Source organism: Carassius carassius, chromosome 46, assembly GCF_963082965.1.
Source record: "Carassius carassius chromosome 46, fCarCar2.1, whole genome shotgun sequence".
NCBI lineage: Eukaryota > Metazoa > Chordata > Actinopteri > Cypriniformes > Cyprinidae > Carassius > Carassius carassius.
The window spans coordinates 11181260-11205689 of record NC_081800.1 but is presented as its reverse complement, the minus strand read 5'-3'; the positions used below and the strand labels follow the sequence as shown (position 1 = coordinate 11205689).

Sequence of the window (24430 nt, the reverse complement as noted above, 5' to 3'; positions counted from 1 at the left end):
CACCTCCTACATTGGATCCGGCACCTCCTGTGTCACTAAAATTAATTGCCTAAATGAAAAAAAAATTACTGTTTGTGTAGTGTTCAATGTTTGTGACACATGACTTGCGCGCTTGTTGTACTAGTTGAGATTGCTGTTAGCCTCGATCGTTTCACGCAGGGGAAAAATGTAAAAAAGACAGGAAAGTTTGCTTAACTTTTTCAAATACGCTGGACTGTCAGATCCCAAACAAGCAAAAATGGTTTCCGCTGATCAAAAAGGAGGCCACGGTGGACACAGTAGCCTAGTATCGATATCTCGTTATTTCGACATAATAAGGGGACATTCTAATCTGCATTAAGCCACATTGAGCGTTCTTATAATGGTTTTCTATGGGAGGAAAATGCTTAACCGTTCATATTATGGGCTCATCTGATTTTTTTGTACATAGCATAGCCTATTTGTTAGGATTTTAGTATCATAATTAGGCTAATAAATGCAGGCACAATTATCCGTGAACTTGATTTGAACAAATGCCTTTCAACTTGTGTGTGCAAAATTCAGAATTAAATTTATGTGCAGAAATTTGTACAAATAGAGAGTAGGCTATGTAGGCATACTATAATGTTGTAGCCATTAAAAAAAGCGCATTTCATATTTGTTAAAATATTATAATGATACAAATGAACGTGAACTAGTTCGTTTTTAGATATGTGAACTTAGTTCATTTAAAAAAAAAAAAGAACTATGAACATGAACTAGTTCATTATCATCTGTGTGAACTGAACTTTGAGCTAGTTCTTTTTAAGTATGAACTGGCACAACACTGGATATCCTGTGATGTCCACTTCGCTGGACACTTACGTTGGACACTTACGTTGGAATAGAACAAATGTCTGAAGTGATAAGCGTAACATACAAAATGTGCAGAGCAGGGGCTGCAAGGACTGGAATTGAGAACCGCTCAGTTAGAGGAAAGTTCACTGGAAGTCGTGAAAGACTAGTCTAACTTAACCCTTTGACCCATAGTCTAACTTAACCCTTTGACCCACTATTTACGTACCCCCAGGAGTACAGTCCCATATATGGGATTTAGAATGTTCATTGATGTCACATAGCAACTAAATTAAAACTGAGCTTTGGTGCTTTATCTGGCACCGAATCAGAGAGAGAAATGCACTGCGCTTGTCATATTATCACAAGTATGCAGTGTTTTAAACCACATAATATTTATTTTAGATTTCAGATGTTTAAGTGCTCATAAGTACTAGTAAAACAAAACATTTGGAGCTTGTAAAATACACAGAGATTTCTATAGAAGCAACAGTAACAATCCATTCAAATATAATTTGCAGATGTGTTTTATTCATATCAGATACACATAGTGTAAGTAACTAAAAGTTCACTCTATTCTTCGCCCATTTCTTCGGCCACTTATTACTTGAATTCATGTGCTGTAAATCCAATTGACAGAACTTCCTGAACTGCAGCGTAAATAAACATGGTGGCACCCTTCTCACATTACAGATCAAGATAATTTAGTATATTTTTTAAATGACAAAACACACTCATTTACACATAATTTTACATGAAATTCATTTTGATTTTCTCTTTGGGGATATACACGGGTGTCTTTGGGACATTTATTTTCATGTGCCACCTTTATAAATCAATAGAAATATCATTTTGACAATATAAATATCACTTTCTGCTGAACAGCTCTTCAATAAAATTAGATTTTTGTGCCAAGGATAGGGCACGGTGAAGATCAGATAATTTAACTGTGACATTTGGTTTTCTGTTTTAGTGCATTATTTATTTGTTCCAAGTTCAGCATGAAGAGGGATATATGAAATATTTAATTTGGACTCAGTTCCACATTAGTCAATAGAAATGGAGAGCAAAACGAGCAAAATATGCTTTACCTGCTTTAACTTCTCGACACACACACACATTCTTTAGCATTATTCCCATCAAATCCACTAACAATTATTTCCATCTTAGACTCAGATTATTGATTCTGGCTTGCTCAGGCACTTACAAGGGTTCTTCAGATAAAATTAGGGCACTGACCTCAGCATGATACTCTTTCAGATGGTGGACTGCAATTTTTAATGGACATTTATTAACAGAGTTTAAATGCGCTGGTTTTAGTAAAACTCTAGAAACTGAAAGTAGTTTCGCTCTTCTGTGAGCTTGAAACACAGTGAGTATTCTTAAATTCTTAAGCATTTTGCTTCAATAATACATCAAATAAGGGTGCGTTCGCACTTGGCATGTTTGGTTCGGTTAAAACAAACTCTGGTGCTATTGCTCTGTTAGTGTGGTTCGTTTGAGCATGTGTGAATTCTGCATGATTTGATGACATGGTGTAACCAAAACCAAATGACCAGAGGGCAAACATGCAGCAGCAATGTGGTAAAGTGCCTTTAATGAGGTCCTTGTGAGTCTGCAGGTGATGAAAATAAAACTATATGTACACCCAATAATGAGCGCGTTTGGTCCTGCAGATGGCATTAGGTACGCTCGACTTAGGGTGTATTCACATCAGGAATGTCCAGTAGTTCACTTGCTTTGGTCCGGACCAAATACAGTGTTGATTTTTTTTGGTTAGTGCGGTTTGCTTTTACACTGCCCTTTTTGCAAGTGAACCAGACTTTGTAAACAGAAATACACGTGTGCTAAGGTCATCCATTTATTGGGCAGAAACTCTCAAACAGGGAATGAGCATCATATGAAACGATGTCATACAATGCTGTAATTATGACTGGCCGGAAATAATATCTATAGATATAAAATACTTAAAGCATATCACAATGTTAGGTTAAACATTCAATAAATGAGTGCTATTTGCCACATATTCAAATGTTTGTGCGGAAAGTGGAGACTAAGTTTGAGTTTGGATGCAGGGCAAATTAATTTTAGTAAACCTATAAATGTAATAATAATAACAATAATGATAATAGCAATGGTAATAATTAAATTAATTAATTGGAAATGACAAATCCTCTCGACATCACCTAATGCTTTTTTTTTATATATTTCTGGCTATTGTTCATATACAATAGTGTTGTTTTTGATGGCCTGTTTTAATTTTAGTTTAAGTCTAGTCTTTGTGTGAATCTGTCATTTAATTTTTTATTAGTTGTAGTCACGTTCATACTCTTTTTAGTTTAGTCTAGTTTTAGTCAACGATAACTGGTGATATTTTAGTCTAGTTTTAGTCGATGAAAACTGATGACATTTAGTCTAAATTGTATTTTAGTCTCTTTTAATGCCATTTTATTTAACTCAGTCAATACTACCTAGTAGTATAGACGAAACAAAAAATTTCTTTTAGCCAAACCCATTTCAAACAAGGCTATCTTACTATTAGGGCTGTTCATTTAATGTGTTAATTAGATTAATTAATTATGGAGAAAAATAGCGTGTTCAATTTATTAATTCATTTAACGCACTTGCCCCGCCAAAGACCTATGTGGATCCTCTGCCATTTCATACAGTCGATTAATGACTAATATGAGGCAGGGAAACAACTTACTGCATGATGGAGCCTAGAGAATATTCCTAAAATTCAAAATGTTTGAAATTTTGTCTCATATTTACATCACATAGTTAAGAAATATCACACGAGCAGTAGGCTAAGTGCAATATCACACGAGTGCAAATGTGTTACTCATCTTATACAACATTTCATTAAGACGTTAATATTGTTATATTTTACACACAATGTTGTCTGCTTTGCTCAATTTTGCCAACCAAAATATAAAGACAAATCAGAACTGTTCATCCCCGAGCAACCCACAGCAGCATTTCATTTTTTTAATCCACGTTTTGAATGAATTGGGTGAAACATTTTGTGTGTTGAACCATTGGTCGCATTTGCTTTGAATTGGTGCTGCACAGACCGATCGGTGTATGACATCAAAGTACTGTGAGAGCGATTCAAAAGCACAAGTCTCCTGTTTTCTAAGCTCTTGCAGTACTTTGATGTCACACACTGGTCGGTCTGATGGCAATGACCCTCTTCAAGTCGAACAAGCCTAATGATTCAAAGAACCATTCAGAAAAAAAACATTTACTTCACTTCTGAATGAATCAGTCATTTGAACGAATCAAATGAATGAATAAATGACACGATGACTTAAAGGGTTAGTTAACCCAATAATCAAAATTATGTAATTAATAACTCACCATCATATCATTCCAAACCCGTGAGACCTCCGTTTATCTTCGGAACACAGTTTAAGATATTTTAGATTTAGTCCGAGAGCTTTCTGTCCCTCCATTGAAACTGTGTGAACGGTATACTGTCCATGTCCAGAAAGGTAAGAAAAACATCATCAAAGTAGTCCATGTGACATCAGAGGGTCAGTTAGAATTTTTTGAAGCATCGAAAATACATTTTGGTCCAAAAATAGCAAAAACTACGACTTCATTCATCATTGTCTTCTCTTCCGGGTCTGTTGTGAGAGAGTTCAAAACTCTGCAGTGTAGTGATATTCGGTTCGCGAATGAATCATTCGATGTAACCAGATCTTCTTGAACCAGTTCACCAAATCTACCTGAATCATTTAAAACAGGTCTGGTCTCCAATAAGCATTAATCCACAAATGACTTAAGCTGTTAACTTTTTAATGTGGCTGACAGTCCCTCTGAGTTAAAACAAACCAATATCCCGGAGGAATTCATGTACTCAAACAGTACACTGACTGAACTGCTGTGAAGAGATAACTGAAGATGAACCCCGAGCCGAGCCAGATAATGAACTAAAGATTGACTCGTTCTAGAGACAAGAACCGGTTGCATCAGTTTTCGGATCACCAGTAGTTCTTTCAGACAGTTCGATTCAATAAACCGGTTGAAGAAAACGGTTCACCGGTTCTTTTGCGCTCAACGTAATTGGCGATGATTGCCCTTGATTCAAGCCTTCGGTTTACCTGGGCTCATAACATTAGCACAGAATCAGTTCAGAATCAATCATCAAAGGAATCAGTTCGGTTCAGATGCTCTGTGTGTCAGTCTGCTTCACGCTGAATCACACATGCGCAGTATCATCAGCTCCTCGGTTCATGAATCGGACACGTCTGACAGAAACGGTTCTTGACTTGAGAATGAGTCAATCTTTAGTTCATTATCTGGCTTGGCTCGGTGTTCATCTTCAGTTCTCTCTTCACAGCAGTTCAGTCAGTGTACTGTTTGAGTACATTAATTACTCTGGGATATTGGTTTGTTTTAACTCAAAGGGAGTGTCAGCCACAATAAAAAAGTTAACAGCTTAAGTCATTTTTGGATTAATGCGTATTGGGAACTGCGCGAACTGTTTAAAACGATTCAGTTATATTTGGTGAACTGGTTCAAAAAGATCCAGTTACATCGAATGATTCGTTCGTGAACCGGATATCAATACACTGCAGAGTTTTGAACTCTCTCTCACAACAGACACGGAGGAGAAGACAATGCTGAATAAAGTCATAGTTTTTGCTATTTTTGGACCAAAATGTATTTTCGATGCTTCAAAAAATTCTAACTGACCCTCTGATGTCACATGGACTACTCTGATGATGTTTTTCTTACCTTTCTGGACATGGACAGTAGACCGTATACACAGCTTCAATGGAGGGACTGAGAGCTCTTGGACTAAATCTAAAATATCTTAAACTGTGTCCCGAAGATGAACGGAGGTCTCACGGGTTTGGAACGGCATGATGGTGAGTCATTAATGACATAATTTTAAATATTTGGGTGAACCAACCCTTTAATCAATAAGACATTTACCACCACCTACTGGCAGTTTTAGTTTATTATTTATAGTATCATTTCATTAAAGAAATAATTTAATATTTTCATAGTAATAATAATAAAATTAAGAAAATAAATTATTGAAGTTATAGTTCATCCAACCAAAAATGACAATTCTGTCATCATTTACTCACATGATCCAAAAGAGTATATGTAACAAAATATTTCTTGCTGAACCTACTTTTTGCAATCTCTTTTTGATGCTTTGCACAACAATGACTTTAAATAATCTTTTCAAAGTAATTTCTCCAAATTTGATGTGCGATTAGTTAGATTAATTAATCACCACATCATGTAATTAATTAGATTCAAAATTGTAATTGCTTACCAGCCTTAATAATCCATTATATGAATGAATCCCACTGCCAAATCTACACCATTACAACTATTTGCTTTTAAAGACATTAAGTGTCTTAATTTTCATGTATTTCCAAGCTCCGGGGGGTTAATGTTTAAGCTCTTGTATGTTCAATTAAACGTTCATTTAATCCATAACAAACTGTATTTACGTGAGATACTCGACACACGACAGACATCTGGACTGCTTTGTGTGTATTTGAGCACTGAGAACTGATCGCGCGCTATATATGAGAACTGAAGAAATTGAGAGTGCACGAGAGTGAGCACTTCTATCAGCATGATTTCACCTATCCTGCCTTCACTAACTTTAAACTAATCGACAGCTAATTGTGACTCCAGGGAAATAACGGATGTCTGGTCACCTTATCCCTACCCCTTCGGGAGCTGAGATCATTGTTTCAGATCGTTTGTTCACGTTTTGGTAGTCTATCCATCCACCGTGGCTGCCATACCAAGACTCGATGTGCGAACGCCCCTTATCCGATTGCAATCCAATTGACAGAGACACACATTTTGAATGTCCGTTAGTCCTCAAATAACATTATAGTCCTGTCTTGTCATGTTAACCAAGATGCGGCATAAATTCATAGTTTTTATCATTAGATACTAGTTTTAGCTCGTCAACTTCATGTCTTAGTCACATGAAAAAATGTTTGTTAACAAATATTTTTTGTCCTCGTCTTCATTGACGAAATGAACACTGTTGAAAAGTGGGTGTTAATAGAACAGAGCCAGACCAAATTCTTACTGAGCTTCTTAAAACGGTGCCTACATTACTATTTGGCTAATAATTTACATTCTCATAAAGAGTAAATTTAGATTTGATATTGATTTTAAGGGCTCTCACAGTCAAACTTGAAGTTGAGATTTCCCTCTCCCCTGTGATTTAATAGTAAATCCATTGCTTCTAAAAATGGAAAATGTCATATTCGTGCAGCGGGGCTGGTTAAATGTCACTCCAAATTTTTTCAGTGACATTAGGGTTTCCTGAGGATGATGAGAACATGGAACAAAACAGTGGTCACACAGGACTAGTGGTCTTTTGGTTGTCTCGCTTATTTGAGTCATAGAGCTGTCTGGATGGATCAAAACAGATGCATCTTCAGTGATAACAAGTGTACAAACAAGACTGACTTATTTATTGGATTACAATACAAATGAAAATGATGATTATTACAGTCCTGGTGCCATGTGACATACGCCAATGAGTAAATTAAGACAAACTATATTAATATAACAGAGTTCAGTGCTTCAAGAGATAGGAATTTGTACTCATATTTGCATAATATAATTGCTTATAGAGAGGATGAAATTAGACATTTAATGAACTGTAGGCGGGCATTAGGCCAGTGTTTCACATCATGGTTTTATGGATCATTGAATTAAATCAGTAAACAAATAATGAGATCTGCTAGACCTTATGGAAATATGCTCAGTGCTGATATGTAGCAAAAAGCTTTTAGCTGGTTTTAGCCAGAGATAGATACCTTGCTGAAATGTAAGATGATAATAACGTTCTTCTTGAGCAGATAAAAATTGTAACTTAATGAAAGAACCAGAAAATGAACGTTTTTGTCTTGGGGCTGAATGCTTAGGGACATTTTGTTCTGTTTTGTTAGGGTTCAGGAAATGTAATAAAATAAATTATATTGCCCATCCTCTCAGAATACCAGGAATCAGTGTTACAAGTACCACGGGCATTTTTCCTATTCGTAGCATAAACTCCATCAAACCGATGAAAGCTTCGGTTCTTCAAGTGTTTTTCTATGGCGCTGAAACAAAGTCTAAGTTCATCTCCCTGTGCAACTGATACTCGACTGCCATTGACTCATCAGCATTTGAGATAAGGGGCTTAGCAATAGGTCAATTAAGTAGTTGCAGAGAGGATCATTATATCAATGAAATGGTCTGTAAATGTAGTAAGGTAAACAATCATATGGTTTCATTGGATGCACAGATGGAGATTTAAGGAGATCACCAAAGTGGGTGTAATTTGAAAAACACTGACAGAGAAAAATGTTTTATTTATCTGTGAATGTTAGAAACCATGTTCCCATCCAACATCATTTTCATATCCAACAAACTAAAAGTAAAACAGTTTAAACTGTCCACTGCTGCAAAAATCAATGATAAAAGATGTTTAAATGCTTTAAAGGTGTTGTTCATTGTTTGTTCAAGAACGCTAGGTCATTAACCAATGTTAAAAAATTTAACCTTGTTGTAAAGTGTTCACATATGGAAAATAAAATTCAAATTAATCAATTGATCATTGAATGCATCCTTGAATTCTCCCAATTGTGAATGTCAAACCGTTTAGAAAGTCAGAGGTTTATTTTTATCAGGGATATGAGGATGCCCCAGCATCAGAGCAGGATCTCAGGAGTGATCGAACAGCTCAATTATGTTTGACTGCTTCTCAGTACTGCTCCAGCCTTTGGGATCTAACCACCTCAACAATCACATTCATCACAGACCTTAGACAACATCCAGACTGGGTATTACCTTAGGACAGTCTGATAAGGTCAACCATGTCAGCCATTTGTTTGCATGGTTGTGTGATTAGACTCAAATGAATTGCAAAGTCTTAGCATGTCTCACATTTCATGTATCTATAATGACTCTGTAATTAGTTGTAAATGGAATACTACAGTATTTACACAGAAATGTATCATAATACACTGAGAAAATAATCTACTTCTTTTAATGATCTGACTAATAAAAACTGAGTCACAAGAGAAACATAATTTAATTTTGATTCAATTATTTGCAAAACAAACTCATTTAATTTTAGTGTATTATAATGGATTGGCAGAAATCCATTATTAAACATTACAAAAAAAAAAAAAACATTTATAGTGTGATGAATAAGAAAAACCTTTAGAACAATTTATTATTCAGAATTATTCACCTAAAATAAATACATAATAAAAATCAGAGTTTTAGACTTAAAGAAATAATAATGATACACATCAACACCAATACACATTATTTTCAACACCACAACATTAACATTAGTTAACATCAACTTTGGGGATGTACATTATATTGATTAATTCAACATTAATTTAGATGGGTTTCGAATTCATTTATTTTATTTATGACACTATGAGCATGGAGGCACAGTCTAAAGGCATGTAAATTGTGAATCTGATAACTACTGATCTAAAACACTGCAAAAGTTAGTTTAACAGCATAAAAATTAGTTACAGTGCAGACTTTTTCAGGCTCACATTGAAAAGGTATCGATTTGAAGGCAACAACAATAAAATTACACTAAAAGTCATAGCGACGATGATCTAGATCATCCAAACAAAATTGGCTGTTATTTATCAGGATACCTCATCAGGAGAGCCATCAAGCAAACATTTTAACCTTTCTCTCTGTGTTGGTCTTGTTTTCTCTACAGCCTAAGCTGGTGGTCTCTCATACCGTTCACTTTCTCATTTCCTTCTTTTTATGTTGCTTGCTGTGCCCTTACAGCCCTGGCCATCACACCCGCAAGTTATGCACTCTTTTTCCATTCAGTATACTTCAACACACCGGTCTACTACTACACTCAAGTGCTCAACTTCCTCCCTGCTGTGAATATCCACCATGTGTTTCAGAGTTCACTCATGATGATGGATTTTCAAGATTTCACACACACACACACACACACACACACACACACACACACACATCTCCAGTCAAATCAGGAGCCCAACAAAAGCTTTATTTTACATGGAACTGGTCAAATCATGGGGCAACCATGTTGCATTCACATGACCAGATAGAATACTTTCACTTTCACTGGATTAAATTACTTGTAACTGGCCAATGGTATCAGTAACAGAAAATTACTTTTACAAAATAATTCATCCACACCACTAGGTATCAGGTAGACTGCAAGTCCAGGACAATTAAAGGAGCATTAAACAAACTTTCTGCCTTTTTTTTTTGTCAAACTTTTTATCAGCATGATATTATGGGAATTCAGTTATCTTTCCTGCTCAATGCACTAGAGAGCTTCCTTGTCTTCCTCATCCTCACCTCTAAGGCACTAGAAAAAAGCAGCAGTCTCGAATTTCCCATTTTTTTTTGTCTTTCTTCAGTATTATCACATTCCATTATCCATTATTATTCATTATATTATTATTATCATTGTCACCGGCCCTCTATCTACTATTCTGGTCTATTCATCTCTCTCTAAATGGAAAAAGCTCAAAACAAAAGTGTCCACAAGTCTGAACAGAGTTTATAAGAGATGAGCTGAACTTTTATTTTGTGCTGCTTTTCCATTTTCATTAAGCCACACATATTCTCAACCAAGGCTCATTGAAAATCCGTACTCGTGTTTGCAAAATTATATTATGTAACCTCTTGACCTTTTTGTGGCATAATCATAGTGAAATGTCAAACACACATCTCTATGGTGTGTATGAGTAAATTCAAACTATTTGTAGATTCAGTTTGCTGCTCAGCTCTCTAAGAAATCACAGTGTTCAGCTTTAGTTATTTCTCCATTACTGCACTAATTGTTGCAGATAAAAAGCTTTTATTAAGCCCTAAACCTAACTGATAAAGTTATCAAAAGCATTTGTGAAATAATCTGCCCCAGTAATCATAATTTGTGTAAAACAGAGTTGTTGTTTTACTGCCGCTAGTGTTCATTTCAGCTGGAAACTGCAGTGAATTCTTGGTTTAGGTAAAGGTAAATTTTTCCAGTGAGTCTGTTACACATTCTGTCATTGCAATCTGAAGACTCTCCCTTCTCTCTGTGCAAATTACAGAACAGGGCAGTGTTTAAATGAAGCTACGTTAGAATTAGAGAGTCATTTATGCCCATCATCCTGCACTCTTCTCCAGTTTGCACACAAGAGTGCTGCCTTTTTTACACATAACATGGATATAAAGACTCTGTGTATACAATGGTGACTGTTTGCAGTCTGTTCCCTTCATTGTGTTTTTCTCTTTTCACTCTTTAAACTGCCAAAGATAGACATATTTCATATTTTGAATGAGAAATAATCTGGATATAGATTATCCTTTTTCTTTTATTTTTTACACTGTTTCGGCACATTGTTTTTTTGTGTGTATTTGGTAGTACAATTCCTTCCATAAACATAATAATTGTCTCCGGTGCCAGTTCTGCAACATTTATAAGCTCCATATGGTGATTCAGTTGCATGGACATAATGAATTCTTGTAATAATAACTCAGTATGAAGTCTTCACAGTCTTCACTTCAGTGGTCTCTCCTTGGCTGAGTGAAACAGAGGAATGGAATGGCTGAATCTTGACAGCATTCAGTAAATGGTTTCTTTAATGACATTGGTGGAGAAGGTCTGGTTGCTGCAGATGCTGATAGAGTGTCTGGTAAGAACACGCTTCTGTTTCCTATGGCGGCATGGCAGGATTAAGTAGCGAAGTGTGGAAAAAAAAATTTGCCGGTAATTGGCTGAGACAAGGTTGTACAGGATGGGGTTGATGGCCGAGCTGACATAAAAGAGCACATTGGTGCACATGTAGAAATAGTGGTAGAAATCGAAGAGAGCACTGTGGAAGAAGAAGAAGAAGAAAAAGTTTGTTAGTGCAGCATTATCATGCATTTAATTCTTTTTTTGCAGATTTTATTTTTTTTATCTGAACCATAATCAGAATTTTGTGAATAAAATGTGTTACCAAATCAATATATTATTGTAAAACAATGTAAAGGTAATGGTTTATCCAAAATTTTAAATTCTGTTACAATTTGTAAAGTGTTTGGCTTTAAAACAGGAGCTCAGTCATATTCTGTTATTGTATCTGAAGAGTGCAAGCCCTCACATGTCACGCTGTGTGAAGTACAGACTGAACAGAATGTCAACACATCCCACCACTGTATAGCGAGATGAGATGCGACTGGATAAACAGTGTGTCGCTAGTAGTTTTGATGGACTAGCAATCAAGGTAAAGACGATTGCGGTGACATACAGGAGTCCGTACAGTCGTACAGTAAGCATGCGTGTGTCCGTTATATTAATGTGTGTATGAGTGCTCTTGACTCACTGATTGCAGATTGTAGTTATGCACAGGCACTTCCGTAAATTCATGTTGTTACCACACACATTCAGAATAATGCTGTATTTAGTTAATTATGCTGTATTTTGCTGTATTTAGTTATTCTGAATCCATCCGTGTACCGTAGTAGATATCTGCAGTCAGCAGAGGGTTGGTTTAGGAGTTACTGGCATCTCCATGTGGTCCTGTTCGGTATCGCAACTTGACTTCTCTTAAATGTAAAAAAGCCCTTTGCTGTTCCACTGTACCTATACTATACATACTATACGATGTGGAATTTTTTTTTTTTCTTTTTAATTCTTCTTTTTTTTTCATATGTGCTTATGGGCTCCTCATCATTTGGTTCTTTGCTGTCCTTTTGGAGTTTCTAAGTGTCCTTATTTGGAAAGACATCCAAATTTATCTTTTTTTTATTTACTTTGCTTGAAATGGCAAATAATGACAAAATAAACATTTGAAACAAGATAAATGATCTATAATTTCATGAAGTGTGCGATTAATCTTTTTAATTTATTGAATTTTCAAATTTTAATCTATTGACAGTCCTAGTATAAACAAACATGATGACAATGATCTTCAAATCTCAGTGTTCCGTTTTACTTCTCTCTCCATTATTGCACTACATGTTGCAGATAAACAACTTTTATTAAGCCGAAAGCAATTTTTGCTAATGTCTGTATGACTCTTGGTTAGTTCATATGTATTTTATCTTTCCCCTAAAACATGCTTTTTCTCTCTGTCTTAATTTTCCTACAACATTCAGAAATTTGTTATGCCATATAATATTTTTTAATTAATACTTTTATTCAGCAAGGATGCATAACATTGATCAAAAGTTACAATATAAAGACATTTACATTGTGAGAAAAAAAATATTTCACATAAATGCATTCTTTGTGAGTATATGTGACATTCTTTCAAATACATTGAAACAAAATATCTCACTAATTTTAACCCCCAAATTTTTGTATATAAAATGTTTCTTTATATGCTATGTCCCATGTTAATCTGCTTGTTTGTGATGACTTTTAAGAGAAAGTTAGAAAAAAAGAAAATGTTGAATAGTGATTTAAGTGTATGTGAGTAATATTAATGTGAAATGCTTCAAATGAAGAATGTGTTTGACCTGCCCAAGTGCAATCTCATGAACAATATTATATCCCTTGGGCTCTTGTCTCGTCATCACACACAAAACAATGAAACTGTGTTTTGACTACACTTCACATAGATGTCATATTCATAATCTATTATCCTTGTGATATTTGATCATATCAGGATTATGATATGTAGCATATCCATAGAAAACAGAAACACTATGAATCTCTATCAGCTCAGCAACGGTATTAAGATTCAATGTCACAATCCTTAAAAACTTTTACAACTAGTTTTTCCTCGATAGTCCTCATTGCAGCAGTCTGGGACCTTGTAAACAAAACGTCTCGGGTTACGACTGTAACCCTTGTTCCCCGAGAAGGGGAATGAGAACTGCGTCGAACGACACTTTGGGGGAAGCCCCTCAGCGTAGCGCCTCTGAAGTATGAATGAAACTGAGCCAATCTTGATTGGTGTTGCGTCATGACGTAATGTGTGACGGCATACGCGGAAGCTATAAAAAGGACACCGGCACACAACAGAGATAGCTTATGTGATGAAGGAAGCGCTCCCAGGCAGGGGGAGGTGTGGCGACGAGACGCAGTTCTCGTTCCCCTTCTCGGGGAACAAGGGTTACAGTCGTAACCCGAGACGTTCCCCTTCGAGGGAACATCGAACTGCGTCGAACGACACTTTGGGGGAACGAGTACCCACTATGCCACAACGAGCCCTGCCTGTCCCAGTGTGAAGCTGTGCACAGGCACACTTAGGACGAGAGCACAAGGGTGCCAGGAGTCGATGGAATGTCCAGGCTGTAAAATCTAATAAAAGTGTGAGGGGTGGCCCATCCTGCTGCATTGCAGACCTCCTGGATGGGGGCCCCTGAGATGAGGGCTCTAGAGGACGCCATGCCTCTAGTAGAATGAGCCCTCACGGCCAGAGGTGAAGGCAAATTGCGCACCTGGTAGGCCATAGATATAGCTTGGACAATCCAGTTGCTAATGGTCTGTTTGGAAGCAGGAAGCCCCTTCTTGGGCGACCCGAAACAGACTAACAACTGGTCTGACTTCCGCCATGAGGAGGACCTCTGGATATATATTTTCAAAGCTCTGACAGGGCAGAGCAAGTGAAGTCTCTCCTCATCCACCATCACGTGAGGTGGAGGATGAAAAGCCTGCAGAACCGTAGGCCGTGCCACATTAGACGGCACCTTGGGCAAATAGCTTGGCTTAGGAAGTAGGATGGCCCTGATGTCGCCTGGAGCAAACTCCAGGCACCCATGAGATATAGAGAGCGCCTGGAGATCTCCTACCCTCCTCAGAGAAGTAATGGCCAACAAGAAAGCCACCTTAAGGGAAAGGTCCTTGGCCTCAGCCAACTCCAGCGGTTCGAAGGGGGCCTCAACCAACCCTCCGAGAACCACCGCTAGGTCCCAAGTGGGAACCCTGGTACGAGCCGCAGGTCTCATCCTCCAAGCCCCACGGAGGAAACGTACGACCAACGGCTGTCTCCCCAGAGGCCCATCACTCAGAGGAGCGTGGAAAGCCGAAATGGCAGCCACGTACACCTTGAGAGTGGACGGGGTAAGACCAACTGAGAAGCGATCTTGGAGGAACTCCAGCACTAAAGCGACCGGGCAGTTAACTGGGTCCACCTCCCGCTCTCTGCACCAAACGGTGAAAACATTCCATTTTAGGCCGTACAATTTCCTTGTGGAGGGAGCTCTAGAGTTGAGTATGGTCTCCACTACTCCTGCTGACAGGCCGGCTTCTCGGTACTGTGCCCCCTCAGGGGCCAGACCCATAGTTTCCATAGTTCGGGCCGAGGGTGAAGAATTGATCCCTCTGCCTGTGACAGCAGGTCCCTCCTGATGGGAAGCTCCCACGGAGGGCCGTCCAGGAGTAATATTATGTCTGAGAACCATACTCGGGCCGACCACAATGGGGCTACCAATAATAAACTGATGCCGTTGCGACGAACCCTCTCTAGAACTCCCGGGAGCAGAGCGATCGGGGGAAAGGCATACAGACGCAGCCTCGGCCACGTTTGTACCATGGCATCCAACCCCAGTGGGGCTGGATGTGTGAGAGAGAACCACAGTGGACAGTGAGTCATCTCTCGAGACGCGAATAAATCCACTTCCACTGGGCTGAACCTCTGACATATGGACTCCACCACCTCGGGATGGAGTCTCCATTCCCCGGGCCTCAGCCCCTGTCTCGACAGGATGTCTGCTCCCTGATTCTGATTCCCTGGGATGTATGTTGCTCTGAGAGACAACAATTTCCCCTGGGACCACAATAGGATCCGATGCACCAGTCTGCATAGAGGGCGAGACCTCAGACCCCCTTGATGGTTTATGTAAGCCACCACAGACATATTGTCCGTCCTCACAAGGATGTGATGACCCTTGAGATCCGGCAGGAAGCTCCTCAGAGCTCGGAACACCGCCAACATTTCCAGGCAGTTTATATGCCAGGAGGAATGATGGTCCTGCCATGGACCTCTCGAAAAGCGGCCGTCCATGACCGCGCCCCAGCCCGTGAGGGAGGCGTCCGTCGAGACGGTTTTCCGCCGACATGACGCTCCCAACACGGGACCTTGGGACAGAAACCAAGCTTTCTTCCACATAGATAGGGAACGAAGGCATCTGCGCGTGACCCTGATCATGCGAAATGGGTTTCCCCTCGGGGAGAACCCCTTGGTTTTCAATCACCACTGCAAGGGCCTCATGTGCAGGAGACCGAATGGAACGATATTGGATGCTGCTGCCATGAGACCTAACACTCTCTGGAAATGTTTTACAGTGATGGCCTGGCCTAGCTTTATCCTGGTCACCGTGGCCAGGATGGATTCGATCCGTGCAGGAGACAATTGTGCTCGCATCGAGACCGAATCCCACACCACTCCCAGGAACGTGGTTCTCTGGGCTGGTGTCAACACGCTCTTTTTCGTGTTGAGTCTCAATCCCAGGCTCTGGATGTGGGCAAGGACAACATCTCGATGCCGAACTGCCAGCTCTTGTGACTGGGCTAGAATCAGCCAGTCGTCGATATAATTGAGAACCCTGAGACCCTGAAGCCTCAGTGGTGCTAGAGCTGCATCCATACATTTTGTAAATGTGCGAGGGGAGAGAGCTAGGCCAAACGGAAGAACCCGATATTGGTACGTCTCGCCCCCGAAGGCGAACCTCAGGAACTTCCTGTGAGACGGAAGGATGGAAATGTGGAAGTATGTGTCCTTCAGATCTATCGTGACAAACCAATCCTCGGATTGAATTTGGTTCACGATGATGGGAATAGTGAGCATCTTGAACCTGAACCTCCTCAGAGACCGATTCAAGTGCCTGAGATCTATTATTGGACGCAACCCCCCCATCCTTCTTGGGAACTAAGCAGGGTTCTAAATTAACACCCGCCAACCCGCCAAATGCGGGTTAAAATTAATTTTGGCGGGTGTTAATTAAAACTTACTAGCCAGTTTGGCTGGTGATCCATGGCATGAGGCTCTGTTCTCGGTCATTTATCCCCCTGGCAGCACTTCCTACATTTCCCATGAACACTGTGCTGTAATGCTACGTGATGACGTTTCATATGCCCATTGGCTCCACGCAGTTTGCAGTTAAACCAGCGCGAAAAAACATGGAAACGAATAGAGCGTCCATCAGAAAACACAAGGAAGAAGAACCAATGGAGCCAGAGCAGGGAACATAGACTGAAAGAGGAGGGTTAGCTAATAAAGAAAAAAATTAAGATTAAACTAAATGTGGCGGTGGTTGGTACAGATTTCTGCGGGCGAAAAGAGGAACGAGGCAGGGGATGAGGATATTACGGAGCCCCGCACGTCACCTGTAGGAGAAAAAACAATCAATCCGTGGCGACGGTTTTGCAATCCGTCCCCTCAGTTTATAAACCGTACTCACGAATTCATAAACTGTTCCTTCGGTTTAACAAACTGTGCCCACGAATTTCCAATCCGTGCGCTCAGATTTTGTAAACAGCACCCTCGGTTTTTTAATCTGTAGGCTACCCACGAATTCATAATCCGTGCGCACACTTTCGCAATCCATTCCCATGGATTTGTAAACCGTACTCAGATTCATGCAGCAAGCTCCTACGTGTTAACATACAGTTTTAAGGAATATTATTATGTGGAATGGGTCTACAGCAAAGTGTCTTAAGTGATTCTCTATCAAGTGTAGTACGAGGTGGAATACAAAGATTTAATATGAAAGATGTGCATCAAAATCTTGTTAAATTTGTGATAATCTTATAATAGCACTTGATTATTATTGTACAATAAACTTGCCATTGTGACTGATTCTGGAGAAATTAGTTTTCCTCTTTTGTAAGTTGTTTTGGATAAAAGATTCTTATGCATAACCTGTATAATAATATATAATAATGATAAAAATAAAAAGAAAGTTATTTTTATAATTTTAATTAGTAGGCTAAATAATTTATTACAAGACAGTAAAAAAGTCTGTCATAAAATAATTCATGAATTGCTTTATTTCTAAATAACCTTTGACAGTTTTGGAAATGCTTGTGTACAATTCTTTCTTAACATGAAGACTTATTTTTGTGATTTTATTATACTAAACTCCATCCACCCCACCCCACCCCACCTGCTGGAGTTAGATGCATGCTTCACTGTTAATGTTATTATTAAATAATTAGGCCAAAAATAACATTGCATTCAGTTAGAGAGAAAAGGAATGAAAACATAACCGACATATTATTTGTTCTGTATTGCTTTTTACCCTTATTTTCTTCTTTTTAGCGTTTATTTTTTTGGCCATAAAACACAGGCGACTATGTCTTATCCTATTGGTGATTAATGTAAAATAAACGCTAAAAAGAAGACTATTTTGTGAATGCTGATCGTGGTCTCGTTGGATACTATGAAAAATAATGTTTAATAAACAGAAATGAATCTGCCGGTGGGGGCGGGGCCACAAATGCGTGCCAGTTTACAAATCCGTGGGAATGGATTGCGAAAGCGTGCGCACAGATTATGAATTCGTGAGTACGGATTCAAAAACCGAGGGAACGGTTTACAAAATCTGATCGCACGGATTGGGAATCCGTGGGCACCATTTGTTAAACAGCTGGGAACAGTTTATGAATTTGTGAGTACGGTTTATAAACTGAGGGGACGGATTGCAAAACGTCGCCACGGATTGATTTTTTTTCTCCTACAGGTGACGTGCGGGGCTCCGCGGAGGAGCTGGCGGATGGCTGCGGCTGCCCGCCTGGGGCAGGCTTCTTAGATCTCAGGCGGCGAGGGAGGTATTGTTTAAAGGCTGCAGACTGTTTCTTTGCCTCCTGGAACCTGTCGACGACGATATTAACTGAGTCGCCGAACAGGCCAGAGGGTGAAATCGGGGCTTCAAGGAGGAAAGCCCTGTCCTTCTCCTTAATGCCTGACAAATTTAGCCATAAGTGTCTCTCGGAGACCACCATTGCCGCCATGGAACGGCCGATAGCACGGGCTGTTTCCTTGGTGACTCGGAGAGACAAATCTGCGGCCTTCCTCAACTCCGCAACAATTTCCGGAGTTGGACCCTCGCCTCATCAATATCCTTAAGAAGGTCGGCCTGGTACGCCTATAGTACTGCCATTGTATGCAGACTAGCGCCAGCCCGACCCGCAGCCATATAAGCCTGCCCACTAACGCAGATGTATCACGGCACGGTTTAGTGGGCAGCACCGGGGTTTTTAGGGATGATGCAGACTCGGGGGCTAAATAAGTGGCCAGCGGCTGTTCCACCCGAGGCATCATCCCATAACCGTTCTCTCGCCCCCCCAAGATATTACTATATTTTAACACAGGGGGGTTGGACACGCGAGATGAATGAGGTTTGTTCCACGATTTACACAACTCGTTGTGTAAATCTGGAAAAAACGGTAAACCCCGATGTTTTCTATGCTGCAGGAAATCCTCGTCCAACTTGCTTTTAATAAGTGATTCCTGCTTCTCATGTGGCCAACTGATATTAAGACGGGCCACTGCATGAGAGACAACCTCTACTAGCTCCTCATATGCGGGGACACGGGGTGGCGAGTCATCCCCAAAATCCCCGCCCTCAATGCTGAGCACATCTAAGGGAAGCCTACATCTGAGGAAGCCGACAGCTCAAGCATCGGGCTCTCCACTCGTGCGGAAGAAGCCGCGGGGCGGGCTTCCGCGCGAGGCGAGAGAGCATCGAAACTGGCGGATGAATCGCGAGAGCGTGCCTCGGCAGTCTCGAGATGGGAACTTTCAACTTTCCCTTGGGGCTGATAAAAATCTGTACCCCAGCCAATCAAATTAGGGCTTGATGTTTTTTAAAGCTCTTGCGATTTGTGTGTGCAACACATACAACCCGAATTCCGGAAAAGTTGGGACGTTTTTTAAATTTTAATAAAATGAAAACTAAAGGAATTTCAAATCACATGAGCCAATATTTTATTCACAATAGAACATAGATAACGTAGCAAATGTTTAAACTGAGAAATTCTACACTTTTATCCACTTAATTAGCTCATTTAAAATTTAATGCCTGCTACAGGTCTCAAAAAAGTTGGCACGGGGGCAACAAATGGCTAAAAAAGCAAGCAGTTTTGAAAAGATTCAGCTGGGAGAACATCTAATGATTAATTAAGTTAATTGATATCAGGTCTGTAACATGATTAGCTATAAAAGCTTTGTTTTAGAGAAGCAGAGTCTCTCAGAAGTAAAGATGGGCAGAGGCTCTCCAATCTGTGAAAGACTGCGTAAAAAAATTGTGGAAAACTTTAAAAACAATGTTCCATAACGTCAAATTGCAAAGGCTTTGCAAATTTCATCATCTACAGTGCATAACATCATCAAAAGATTCAGAGAAACTGGAGATATCTCTGTGCGTAAGGGACAAGGCCGGAGACCTTTATTGGATGCCCGTGGTCTTCGGGCTCTCAGACGACACTGCATCACTCATCGGCATGATTGTGTCAATGACATTACTAAATGGGCCCAGGAATACTTTCAGAAACCACTGTCGGTAAACACAATCCGCCGTGCCATCAGCAGATGCCAACTAAAGCTCTATCATGCAAAAAGGAAGCCATATGTGAACATGGTCCAGAAGCGCCATCGTGTCCTGTGGGCCAAGGCTCATTTAAAATTGACTATTTCAAAGTGGAATAGTGTTTTATGGTCAGACGAGTCCAAATTTGACATTCTTGTTGGAAATCACGGACGCCGTGTCCTCATGGCTAAAGAGGAGAGAGACCTTCCAGCATCTTATCAGCGTTCAGTTCAAAAGCCAGCATCTCTGATGGTATGGGGGTGCATAAGTGCATACGGTATGGGCAGCTTGCATGTTTTGGAAGGCTCTGTGAATGCTGAAAGGTATATAAAGGTTTTAGAGCAACATATGCTTCCCTCCAAACAACGTCTATTTCAGGGAAGGCCTTGTTTATTTCAGCAGGACAATGCAAAACCACATACTGCAGCTATAACAACAGCATGGCTTCGTCGTAGAAGAGTCCGGGTGCTAACCTGGCCTGCCTGCAGTCCAGATCTTTCACCTATAGAGAACATTTGGCGCATCATTAAATGAAAAATACGTCAAAGATGACCACGAACTCTTCAGCAGCTGGAAATCTATATAAGGCAAGAATGGGAACAAATTCCAACAGCAAAACTCCAGCAACTCATAGCCTCAATGCCCAGACGTCTTCAAACTGTTTTGAAAAGAAAAGGAGATGCTACACCATGGTAAACATGCCCCGTCCCAATAATATTTTGAGACCTGTAGCAGAAATCAAAATTGAAATGAGCTCATTTTGTGCATAAAATTGTAAACTTTCTCAGTTTAAACATTTGCTATGTTATCTATGTTCTATTGTGAATAAAATATTGGCTCATGTGATTTGAAAGTCTTTTAGTTTTCATTTTATTAAAATGTAAAAAACGTCCCAACTTTTCCGGAATTCGGGTTGTAGTACATCAGACATTTTATAAACAGTCTGTGGTCATGCCATCTAAGCCAGTAAAAACAACTTAATATCTGCCCATTCATCTGCTAATAAAAAGCATTAGATATATTTCTGAAACCCTGCAGAGGACAGAAAAAAACAAAAACTATCACATGACTTATGAGACTGATGCCCTTTTGCTCTCCATATACAGTATATGCATTTTACACTTACTGTATTTGTATTTGTTTAAAATGTAATGCTTTTATCATAAATTCACTCTTCACAAGAGACTTCATACTGTACATGCATTTAAAATATAAAAAACTATTCGTTCAGGGCCAGTCGCGTTTCCACTGTCACTTCCGGGTCTTGATCGTGCCTCGTCAGGGCTTCCTTGGGGCCAACGGTCAGGGTTTTTTGGCCCGACGAAAACCTTGGGCCAAAGCGGGCCAGCTGGGGCTAGAGGAGGGGTTATGAACAAAGGAGGAGTTTCTCCGCGTCTGGAGATCATCAGCCGGGATCATTTCAGAAAGACAACAGCTTTAACTCCAGCATTAAAGACTTTTTAAAATAATTTAAGCTCAAAACTCACTTTTAGTCATCAGCGAATGTTCGATTCCTCTAATATTTTCACTCCTCATCTTGTTTTTTTCTCTGCTTTCCTAAAACATCAAGCACTACCTCATCTCACTGGCACATATTAATGGACTTCCACTATATATAAAAACATTTATAACCTTTGCAATCAATACATCACCCAAAATGTACAGATCTCATACCTATCTTTAATCATGTATTTCATTTTGTGGACAAGCATTACTACTGTTACTGTTCATATTTAGGGTTAAGGATTTGAGCAATTTGCATATGTTGCATTTGCTTTTTGGCATATAAGCTGCCTTACATCTTTGGTTTAATAACTAAATTGTGTGGCCTGCTAAGCAAAGGGGTATTACTTTCTGAAACAAAAAGTTTCTTTATCTTGTGAATGACAAAAAACAAACAATAACAAAAAAAACAAACAATATAATTATTTTCTAAAACCCTCTAGAATTACAAAGAAAGGGGTCTGAGCTGTCTAATCTAAACTAGTTTTGAATGGGCAAGCACCACTCGCATTTCTAAATCTGGTTGTAATTATTATCAAAACTTATGCACTTTTCAGCAGGGGTTCAAATGCCATGTTTTTCTGGACACTGGTCTTCCAATGAGATGATATGTGCAATGAAACATAAAAACGTACCATAATTTATCAGCATATGCTTGTTATGGTAATGAATGTGATAGGAAGCAAAAGCAGTGTGAACATATATTTATTGACGACAAATACGGTGAACACAAACTCCGTGAAGACAATGATGAACTCCGTGGGTGATGATGTTATCTCTCGGCTGGGTGGCGCAGTGGCTTGATGGCTGGTGATGACGTGGCGTGAATCTCCCGTGATGAATACAATCCAGTGACGATCAACGGCGAAATAAACAATCCAACACGAACAAGACCAAGACAACCCAACAAGACAGTCCAACATCCGGAACAACTATCAGACAAGGAAGGAGAGAATGAGGTGAGTATATGTAGCTGACGGTAATGTGAGACACCTGGTGCGGGGACTGATTAGCAGCTGATTCCAATGAGCATGATGTAACCACATGAAAGACACCAAATCACAGGACCTGAGAACACAGCCGATCCATGCACCGTGACAGTACCCCCTCTCTTAGGAACGTCCCCTGACGTTCCCAGCCTCCTGTACCTGTTGATTGAAATCATCAATAAGAGAGTGATCCAATATATCTCTAGCAGGAACCCAACTTCTCTCCTCCGGACCGTAACCTTCCCAGTCCACCAAGTACTGGAATCCGCGTCCCCTCCGTCTAGAGTCCAGAATACGATTGACCGAATAGGTTGGTTCCCCGTCTACGAGCCGCGGCGGTGGGGGAACCGGGGCAGGCGGATTAATACGAGCAAAAAATACAGGTTTAATTTTTGATACATGGAACGCGGGATGAATCCTCCTGTACGCTGGAGGAAGATTGAGGCGGACTGCCACCGGACTAATGATCTTGGTGACAGAAAACGGGCCAATAAATTTGGGAGCAAGTTTATTAGCAACGGATCGGAGAGGAATGTTCTTGGTAGAAAGCCACACTTTGGAACCAACGACGTATACGGGAGGCCTCGACCGGTGGCGATCGGCTTTGGCCTTGGTGCGCGCTACCACCTGGACCAGAGTCTCACGGGGTCTGGTCCATGTGCGACGGCACCTCTGGACGAAGGCGTGAGCGGAAGGGACCGCGACTTCGGATTCCAGACTGGGAAAAATAGGTGGCTGGTACCCTATACTACATTCAAATGGGGACAGGCCCGTGGCAGACACTGGTAAGGAATTGTGTGCGTACTCCACCATCGACAGCTGCTGACACCAGGAGGAAGGATTTCGAGCGACCATACATCGTAGTGTTCTCTCCAAATCTTGGTTGGCTCTCTCAGTTTGCCCATTGCTTTGAGGATGGAACCCCGAAGAGAGACTAACAGTGGCCCCCAGAAGTTTACAAAACTCTCGCCAAAATTTGGACACAAACTGGGGTCCTCTGTCAGAGACCACGTCTATCGGGAGGCCATGTAACCGAAAGACGTGATCAATGACTGTTACTGCTGTCTCCTTGGCTGAAGGTAATTTGGGCAAGGGGATGAAATGAACCGCCTTCGAGAACCGGTCCACCACGGTCAAAACTACCGTGTTACCCAGAGAGGGTGGGAGGGCGGTGACAAAATCTAGCGCAATGTGGGACCAGGGTCTCGAAGGGATTGGCAGCGGTTGTAGGAGCCCATCTGGGGGTCTGTTAGAAGTCTTACCAGTGGCACAAACTAAGCAAGCCAAAACAAAACTGCGAACATCACGAGCCATGAGTGGCCACCAAAATCTTTGCTTGACCAAATGTAAGGTGCGACTTACCCCTGGATGACATGCCACATTGGAACAATGACCCCATTGGATAACTTCGGACCGAAGACTTTCTGGCACAAACAAACGGTTAGGTGGGCAACCGGCCGGAGGCGTTACCCCATGTAAGGCTGTCTTTACCTTCGATTCGACCTCCCAACTGAGAGTAGAAACAATAAGTGTCTCAGAAAAAATACTCTCGGGAGTGGACGGGCGATCGGAGCGGTCAAAAATTCGAGATAAAGAATCGGGTTTGATGTTTTTGG

At 40.4% G+C, this 24430-nt stretch overlaps 1 protein-coding gene across 1 annotated transcript in view; it reads right to left on the bottom strand.

Moving 5' to 3' along the window:
* Nucleotides 1–10540: 10540 nt before the first annotated feature.
* The window catches only part of LOC132129616 (neurotensin receptor type 1-like), a 68071-nt gene continuing 54181 nt past the window's right edge, over nt 10541–24430 (bottom strand). The window contains exon 4 of the mRNA XM_059541256.1: nt 10541–11675. Coding sequence (XP_059397239.1) covers nt 11426–11675 — 250 coding nt within the window. The 3' untranslated portion in view covers nt 10541–11425. The remainder of the gene's footprint in view (nt 11676–24430) is intronic.